The sequence below is a fragment of the Lipotes vexillifer genome, unplaced genomic scaffold, assembly GCF_000442215.2.
Source record: "Lipotes vexillifer unplaced genomic scaffold, Lipotes_vexillifer_v1.1 scaffold242, whole genome shotgun sequence".
In the NCBI taxonomy this organism is placed as follows: domain Eukaryota; kingdom Metazoa; phylum Chordata; class Mammalia; order Artiodactyla; family Lipotidae; genus Lipotes; species Lipotes vexillifer.
The window spans coordinates 2287307-2296216 of record NW_006771376.1 but is presented as its reverse complement, the minus strand read 5'-3'; the positions used below and the strand labels follow the sequence as shown (position 1 = coordinate 2296216).

Below are 8910 nucleotides of genomic sequence, written 5' to 3'. Positions count from 1 at the left end.
CCGGCCCGCAAGCCCGGGAACCCGCGCCCCGGCCCGCGCCCCCGCCTCGTACCGTAGGTCTCGGACATGGCCGTCTGCGACATCTTGGGAGCGGCTCCGCCTCTCGCGGGACACCGTCTGCAGCTCCGCCGGGCCGGCGGCAGGGAAGCCGGGTCGTCGGCCGCGCCTAAGTGGGGAACGCCACGGGCAGAGGACCGGAGGAGGGAGGGGCCCGCGGTCCCCTCGGCAACTGCCTGCCACTCCGCGGCTGCGGCCCCGCCAGACTGTCCGCTCCGCGCAGGCGCACGGCCCCGCCCCCCACCGGTCAGGACGCGGCGGAGGGGGCAGGGGAGGAGGGAAGGGGCAGGGGAGGAGGGAAGGGGCGCGAGGCCCGGCCCCCGCTGTGGTCGCGCGTGCGCGCGGGGAGGCCGGGGCGGGGAGGGCCGATGGGCGCCGAGGATCCGGGTCGGCGCGCGGGGAGGGCGGGGCGCGGGGGCGCGGCGAAGGGAGGGCGGTCCGCAGGCCTGGGGGTGACGGGGTGGGCACAGGGGCTGGGACAGCGGGGTCCTTTGTCGCGCAGAGGAGGCAAAGTTCCTGCACTGGCGAGGAAGGCAGCGCTTTGCCAGGTTGGCCGCCTCGGTAAAGGCTTGGTCGTCGTCATCTGGGGCGCTCGGCCGGGGAAGGACTTCCTCCGCGCTGGAATGATCAACCCGGGGACGGGGTGAATGTGTAACTAGGAGGCCGTGCGTGGCCCCAGGTGTCCAGCTGGAGGCCAAGCCCTGCGGGCGGGGAGGCAGGCTGACCTGCCTGGGCCGTCACCGCTGGGGCCGAGCTGGCGTCTGAGGGAAACTGACAGAAGCTTAGGACGTACCGGTTCCAAAAAGTCCCCAGAAGACTGTAGACGTTGGCCCCCCTGCACCTCACTTTAGGGAATGTGGCCTTTGGGCAGGAAGCATCTCTGGGCTCTCAGCCGCGGACGCATTTTTACGGGTATGAGTCGTGGGTTGAATATTTTGATTTAAGGAGCACAACTGAATTCAGAATCCCCTTCTGTTGGAAATGCAGCGATAAACATTTACTGAGAAGAGATTTTTGGTTGGGATTTTGCTCCATTGGAGCATGACCAGGGCCACGTGGTATCTCATAAGACCCAACCTTGTTCAAAAGACACAGTAGAATACTAAAAATATGCCCTGGCTAAGCTCCCAAGCGACTTGGATGGTGGGGAAAATGCCAGGAAATGCATTTTATTCAAGCCTGTTTGGCTCTGTCCTCCAAATTGGCATCAGACCTTCCCCGGGATCTTCCCCTCCTCTCCAGAGGCTATCCGGCTCGGCATTTTACTCTTCTGTCTGATGCTAGCAGAAAATAGATATCCTTGCTACTAAATCACAGAGGAGGCCCCATCCTGAAATGTGGTGAGAACTGTAATTTCCTGGAATTATTTTGTATATATCCCTTGTTCAGTGGCTGGGACACTTTTGTTGTTTTCTCATTTGGCTTTGTGCAAGTTAGGTTTGATTTGCACTCCTGCGTATAGCAGACTGACTCTGATTAGAGCTATTTCAGAAGAAAGACAGTGATCCCATTCTTTACATCTAAGTATTCTTCCTGTCAGGAACTTCTGTGGGTAATAAGAAAGGAATCACTGAGTTATCGAAACTGGACCTCATGATTTGTGAAACCTGGACAGGGTGATAGAAATTAAGTGACTGTTTCAAGGCTGAGAGCAGTTTTCTTTACTGTGGAAAACGAATGCTTAGATAGGCCTGTGGAAAAGACTTTGTTTTGGAAAAACCACCTGGAGAAGCCATTTTTGTTCTAGTTTGCAAATACAAAGCCGAATATCGCAACTTGAAAGGGAAGTACTCAAGAGCTGAGGTTGGAAGGAGCCCAACTTCCTCGAATAACAATGTGAAAGATGATTTGCATCTCAGCAGCGTTGGATCTTTGAGAGAAAATACATTTCTCCTAAATATTCTTGGAGACTGCTTTGATTCTGAGGTACTGTTGATTGTGTGGAAGGCAAACTTACTGCAAAATTAATTTGTGTTCTCTCCAGTTATTTTTTCCTTTCTCTTCAGGGGAGCCTTCCAAAATCCTAGGCACATCGGAAATTTGTCTAATGGAAATGAAGGGAGAAGGATTTCTTCCAAAGTAGGTCTTGCCCACACCCCTCCTCAGGTCAGTGGGGCCTGGAAGCACCTGGTACTTTACTTTTTGCTCCCTGGCAGTGTGTCACATTTAACGAGCAATTAGGAGCTTCAGGGGCTGCCAGCCTCACAAGGAGTCCTGTTTCCCAGGACTGGCAGAGGCCCACATGGGTAGGGGCAGCTGTATCTCTGGAGGAACCAGTGGGGACAGATGGGCTCCTAGACAAGGGTCAGACCTAGAACGGCGGCCTGGTCCCCTGGAGGGATGAGAAGGGCTCGGGATGAGAATCCAGCATGACCCTGACATTCTGGGGGGCGGTGACACTGGGAACAAAGGGACGTGGCATCCTTGGCAGAGCCAGTCTTGGCGGGGGGCACTGGTCACAGTCTCTGTGTCACTGTGATTTTCCTTGACAACTGAAGGAGGTGGGGGACAGGAGCCAACTTGTGTCTGAGTATTCGGGGACTCAGCAATACCTGGGTGATGCTGTGAGAGGCACCGAGTTCTGCACAGGTCGGTGGAGGCTTGAAAGGGTACCTGAGTTAGACACCCAGGCTGCTGACACTTGTGACATGTAACTCATGTCTTCAAGGTGGAAGAGACCTCGGAGGCCACTGGACAGGTTTGCCTTCTAGTGCCGAACAGAACTTCCACTGTAATGGGACCTGTGTGGTATCGGGCTATTCAGTCAGGATGGGCTAAGTTAGCTGTAGTAACAAAGGTGTCCCAACATACATGCAGTTCATCTCTCACTCAGACTGCCTGCTGCACTCATGCTGGCAGAGGCTCAGCTCCACTTGGCATTGGTAGACCCATGGTGCCCCAAGTCTCAGCAACACACATGCTCCTGCTGTCTCTTGGGCACCACATGCATTAGCTCGTGAGGATCCCTTCAGGAACTGATAGAATCGCTTTCATTGACATTTTGCGGGACACAGCAAGTGACATGGCCACACCTAATGTCAGAGCGCACAATGTCGTTACTGCTGCAGAAGGAGAGAAGGGGGTACGTGGAGAGATGTGACATCCACCCCGCCCAGGAGGTCTCACCTGTGCAAGCAGCTCATCCTGCTTTTATTTAAACAACTTTGTTGGAGTATAACTGCCATTTAAAGCACACGCTTTGATAATTTCTGGTATCTGTGTACACCTGTGGTCACTACTACTGGGCTGTTACTGCTTCCAGGCCTTTAAGGTGGACAGAAGCATTTTTTTTTTATGATTCTATTTTACCTGCTGTTTGCTTATTAGGAATAACTGCTTGTGAGGTTATCTGAGTGGTTGCTTTAGGGTTTCTAATAGGGTCTTCACCTCACCACTGGCCACCATTCCTAGCAGCTCACCACCATTCTCCCCACCCATGGTGCTGTGGATCTTCCACCCCCATATTTCCCATACGCCCCATATATGCTGTTATTATTTTTGCTTTAAGCAGGCAATTTCCTCTGTTTTTAAAATTGTGGTAAAATACACATAAAACTGACCACCAACCATCTGACTTGAAGAGTACCGTTCAGAGGCATTCAGTCCCTTGGTATCCGTGGGGGAATTGGTCCCAGCAGCCCCTGCAGATACCAAAATCCATGGATGTTCAAGTCCCTTAGATAGGATGGTATGGTGCAGTTGGCCCTCTGTTTCCATAGTTCCACAGCCACAGATTCAACCAACCACAGAGAGAAATTTCAATCCATGGTTGGCTGAATCTGTGGATACGAAACCCATGAATACGGAGAGTCCACTGTGTATTTATGGAAAAAAATCCATGTATAACTAGACCCACGCAGTTGAAAACTGCACTGTTCAAGGGTCACCTGTATTCACATTGTACAACCATCACCACCCTCCATCCACAGAACTCTTTCCATCTTGCGGAAATGTAACTCTGCACCCTCCGCTCCCATTCCCCTCACCCCCTGCCTCCTACAACCACCATTCCATTTCTCCGTCTGTAAATCTGACTGCTCTGGGGACCTCATGTGAATGCAATCACATGGTTGTCCTTGGTGACTGGCTTATTTCACGGAGAGCATCATGTCCTTCAGATTCAGCCATGTTGTAGCACGTGTCAGAATCTCTGTCCTGTATATTCCACTGTATGTTTTTACCACATTTTCCAGCAAATTTCCTTTTCAATAGGTTTAAACAATAAGACCCAACATCTCATATTGAGCCCATAGGTAGCATATCTAGGACTCCTCAGCCCTCGGTGTGAATGCACATCTCCACTTGCTGTCATTTCCCTTTTGCCTGAAGGACTTCCCTCAGTGGACCTTGAAGCACAGGTCTGTGGGTGATGAATTCTTTCAGCTTTTGTATATCTAAAAAATATATATTTTTTATCTCTGTTTTTGAATGATATTTTTGCTAAGTTTCGATTTCTAAATGAATGTGTTCTTTTTTTTACCCCTAATAAAATGTTTTCTGGCTTATGTTGTTTTTGATCAAAAGTCTGCTGTCATTCTTATCTTTATTCCTTTGTATCCACGGTGTCTTTTTATCCCTGCCCGCTCTTAAGATTTTATCTTTATCTCTGATTTAAGCAGTTTGATTATGATGTGCTATGATGTGGTTTTCTTCGTGGGTTTTGTCCTCCAGTTTCATTACATTTGTTTGTTTTGTTGTATGTATGTGTGTGTGTGTGTGAGTTTGTAGTTTTTATCAGATTTGGAAATTTTTCACCCATTATTTCTTCAGATCGTCTTTGTGCCTCTCCCCTCTCTTCTGCCTTGGTAACTGCATCACAAACATATCAGGCACTTGAATTTGTCCACAGTTAATGGCTACTCTGTTTCATTCCTGGCCAGTCTTTCTTTCAGTGTTTCATTTTGGATAATTTCTATTGCCCTGCCTTTAAAGTCACTAATCTTTCCTGCAGTATTTCATCCGCTGTTAACCTCATCCAGTGTATTTTCCATTTCACATATTGTAGTTTCATCTCTAGAAGTTCACCTTGGTGTGTGTGTACCATGTTCAGTGCTTGGTCTCACCTCTGGCATCTTGAACCTATGGAATATGTTCTAATAATGGTATTCATGTCATTTTCTACTAATTTTATCATCTGAGTCATTTCTGAAGCAGTTTCTATTGATTGGCCTTTCTCCTTGTTGTGAGTAATGTTTTCCATGCCAGGTAATTTTTGATTGGATGCCAGACATTGAGAAGTTTACTTTGTTTATATATGTAAGTATTGTTGCACTTTGTTCTGGGATACAGTTAAGCTATTTGGAAAGAGTTTGATGCTTTCAGGTCCTGTTTTTAAGCTTTTGTGGGGGGCCCAGAGCAGCATTTTGCCCCGTTACTGAGGCCAACACCTTCTGACGACTCCACCCAGTGTCCTTGAACTTGAGGACCCACTGTGGTTCTGGACTTAGGCGCTCTCCTGGGCCCTGGGTGGGTGCTGGGGAGTCTCCCCTCCACTCTCCGCAGGTGACCCTTCCCCTGGCCCCAGGTAGCTTCCTCGCAGGCCTGTGCGGGTCCATAGATGAAGGCATGAAGGGACCCCTGGAGGTTCTGATCCCCTCTCTGCACAGCTCTGCCCCTTCCTCACTGGGCCCCGAGGACTCCCACTCTGGCTGCCCAGCTCAGGGGTGCTGCTTCCTCCTCAGGCTGTGATCTCTTATCCTCACTCACTTCCTTATTATTATTATTATTTTTTTTTTTTTTGCGGTATGCGGGCCTCTCACTGCCGCGGCCTCTCCCACCGCGGAGCCCAGGCTCCGGACGCGCAGGCCCAGCGGCCACGGCCCACGGGCGCAGCCACCCCGTGGCACGCGGGATCCTCCCGGACCGGGGCACGAACCCGCGGCCCCTGCATCGGCAGGCGGACTCCCAACCACTGCACCACCAGGGAAGCCCCACTTCCTCATTATTGATCGCATCCAGTCGCAGGGCTTTAAATATCTGGTAAAGTTGATGCTGCCAGATCTCCTTCTTGCCTGGGCTTCTGTATACAATCGCTTACTTGATATCTCTTACTTGAACACCTATTAGGTTTCTTAATACTCACAAAATAAAACCCAAACAGCCAAAGTTCTCAGCAAACCTGTGCCCTCTGCAGGCTCTCCTATCTCAGCAAATGGCAGTTTGCTCAGGACGAAAACTTGGAGTCCTCAGCTCCGCTCTGTCACTCGTACCCGTGTTTGGCCCTCAGCAAGTCCCCCTGGCTCCACCTTCAGAATCACCTTTGCCCACTGTGCTGCCCCCTCACCCACGTGCCCCTAACTGGCCTCCCTGCATCTATCCTGGCCTCCCTGCTGTCTGCTCTCCCACAGCTGCTGGACTGAACCTATTAAAATGTAGATTAAAAACAAAAAGAACGGGCTTCCCTGGTGACGCAGTGGTTGAGGGTCCGCCTGCCGATGCAGGGGACGCGGGTTCGTGCCCCGGTCTGGGAGGATCCCGCGTGCCGCGGAGCGGCTGGGCTCGTGAGCCATGGCCGCTGAGCCTGCGCGTCCGGAGCCTGTGCTCCGCAACGGGAGAGGCCGCAATGGTGAGAGGCCCGCGTACGGCAAAAAACAAAACAAAAAAGAACAATCCTTTGAAGCAGCCAGGGATGGGGAGGGTGGGGTGGGTGGCCACGCTCTGCTCAGAACCCTTCCTCTCATCACTTCCCAGGGCTCTATCTCTCCTCTGATGCTCTCGTCCCCCCACCCCACCCCCGACTAGTCCCATGGCTCTGATCACATAGGCCCTCTTGTTGTGTCTTGAACACACCAAGCAGGCTCTGGCCTCAGGGACTTTGCACGTGTTGTTTCCTCTGCCTGGAATGCTCTGCCCAGACGTCTATGTGGCTTGTTCCCCCAGGGCCTTCATGTTTTCTGCTTATATGTCGCCTCATCCATGAGGCCCTCCCTTTCCGACATCAGATAGTGATTCCCTCTCCTCCCCAGCCCTTCACACACTTCCTCCTTTGGTCTCCCCAGCATCTACCCCCTACATCATTTATTAGTATGTCATCTGCTCCCCTCTAGGCTGTAAGCTCTGTAAGGAAAGGGGATGTATCTATCTGTCTTATTCCCTGCTCTGACCTCATGCCTAAAATAGTATTGGGCACATAGAAAACCCTCAATAATTAAGTAGCTGTTGAAGGAGGAATGAATGAAATAAAACTCAGCAGCTCTTTATTAATTTGGATTTAGTTTAATATAATAAACTTAATTTTAAACTTGTTGATTTATGGGAAATTTAAAAGTCAGTAGTTTCATATGCCACCATGTAATTGTGGAAAGGCTGTAATAAAACCATTTAAAAGTATCATCTAATACTATTTACTGAGGACTTAATTAAACATTAGGTATAGTGCTAAGTGCTTTACATGTATTATAAAACCCAGTCCTCACAACAAACTCATAAGGTAGGTATTATCTCATTTTGTAGATTAGGAAACAAAGGTCTAGATGGATTACATATTTTGCCCCAGTTCTCACTGCTAGTATGTATCAATGTTGGGATTTTTCTCTAAAGCCAAACTAAACAAGGCATGTCTCCTTTTAATCTATAATATGTGAGGGAAAAAACAATGAAGTATAAAAACATCCAAAACACAGAGGTGTGACCTGAAAAGGCATTAAATTGTTTAAAGTAGGGGAACCTAAGAAAACCGATGGCCTGTCTGGGTGCTTTCTGTCCCTTCCCTTGAGTCTCACAACACCTGCCCAGGTAGCTCCCCTCACCCTCCTTTACAGCTGAGGATGCACCAAAGCCAGGTTCTCTCAGGCACCACAATGCTGAATGTACAGAGATGTGAGTGGGAGACTTCCGGTTGTGAGATAGAAAACAACACTGCAATTAACATCCTGTTCTCCATGACCAAGCTCAAGGCCTTGGACCTCCTCTAAAAGCACATGGACTTGTTTACGTGTGCGGAACAGACCGCAAATGCTCAATGTGAGTACACAGTGCATAGTGTTCTGTCGAGGCTGGAGCCATGGGTACACTTCAGTGATGTGGTCACTCCCCCCTTTCATATTTTAATTTGAAACTTACCAGTGAACCGTCCATTAGTTGTAATAGGAACGCTTCTCTGCTTATTTCTGTATTTAACAGCATTTGTATTCAGGGATTACTCACGAGTTCTTTGAATTTTTGTTCTTAACTCAGAAGAAGATTGGGGCTTCCCTGATGGTGCAGTGGTTAAGAATCCACCTGCCAATCCAGGAGACACGGGTTAGAGCCCTGGTCCAGGAAGATCCCACATGCCGCAGAGCAACTAAGCCCGTGCGCCATAACTACTGAGCCTGCGCTCTGCAGCCCGCGCTCTGCAACGAAGAGTAGCCCCTGCTCGCCGCAACTAGAGAAAGCCCGTGCATAGCAACGAAGACCCAATGCAGCCATAAATAAATAAATAAATAAATAATTTTTTTAAAAAAAAGGAGAAGAAAATCTTCTGGTTTTGTTTTCTTTTTATTATATTTTCCGTATCAGATTAACTATCTGCCTGAGGATATTAAAATACACGTGTTTTCATTTTCTGATAAAAATGCTATAGAATTATCTTTCTTCTATTTTTCTATTTCTTTTCCGTAATGTGTTTTAAATCAAATGGCCTGTTTTTAGCCTGGTTTCTTGTTTAAAAGATGGTTTGCGGGCTTCCCTGGTGGCGCAGTCGTTGCGAGTCCGCCTGCCGATGCAGGGGACACGGGTCCGTGCCCCGGTCCGGGAAGATCCCACATGCCACGGAGCGGCTGAGCCCGTGAGCCATGGCCGCTGGGCCTGCGCGTCCGGAGCCTGTGCTCTGCAATGGGAGAGGCCACAACAGTGAGAGGCCCACGTACCGCA

At 49.7% G+C, this 8910-nt stretch overlaps 1 protein-coding gene across 1 annotated transcript in view; it reads right to left on the bottom strand.

Moving 5' to 3' along the window:
- The window catches only part of RAB4A (RAB4A, member RAS oncogene family), a 58758-nt gene extending 58570 nt beyond the window's left edge, over positions 1-188 (bottom strand). Inside the window, exon 1 of the mRNA XM_007446707.1 lies at positions 53-188. Within this exon, the coding sequence (XP_007446769.1) occupies positions 53-83 (31 nt within the window). The 5' untranslated portion in view covers positions 84-188. The remainder of the gene's footprint in view (positions 1-52) is intronic.
- Positions 189-8910: the final 8722 nt, after the last annotated feature.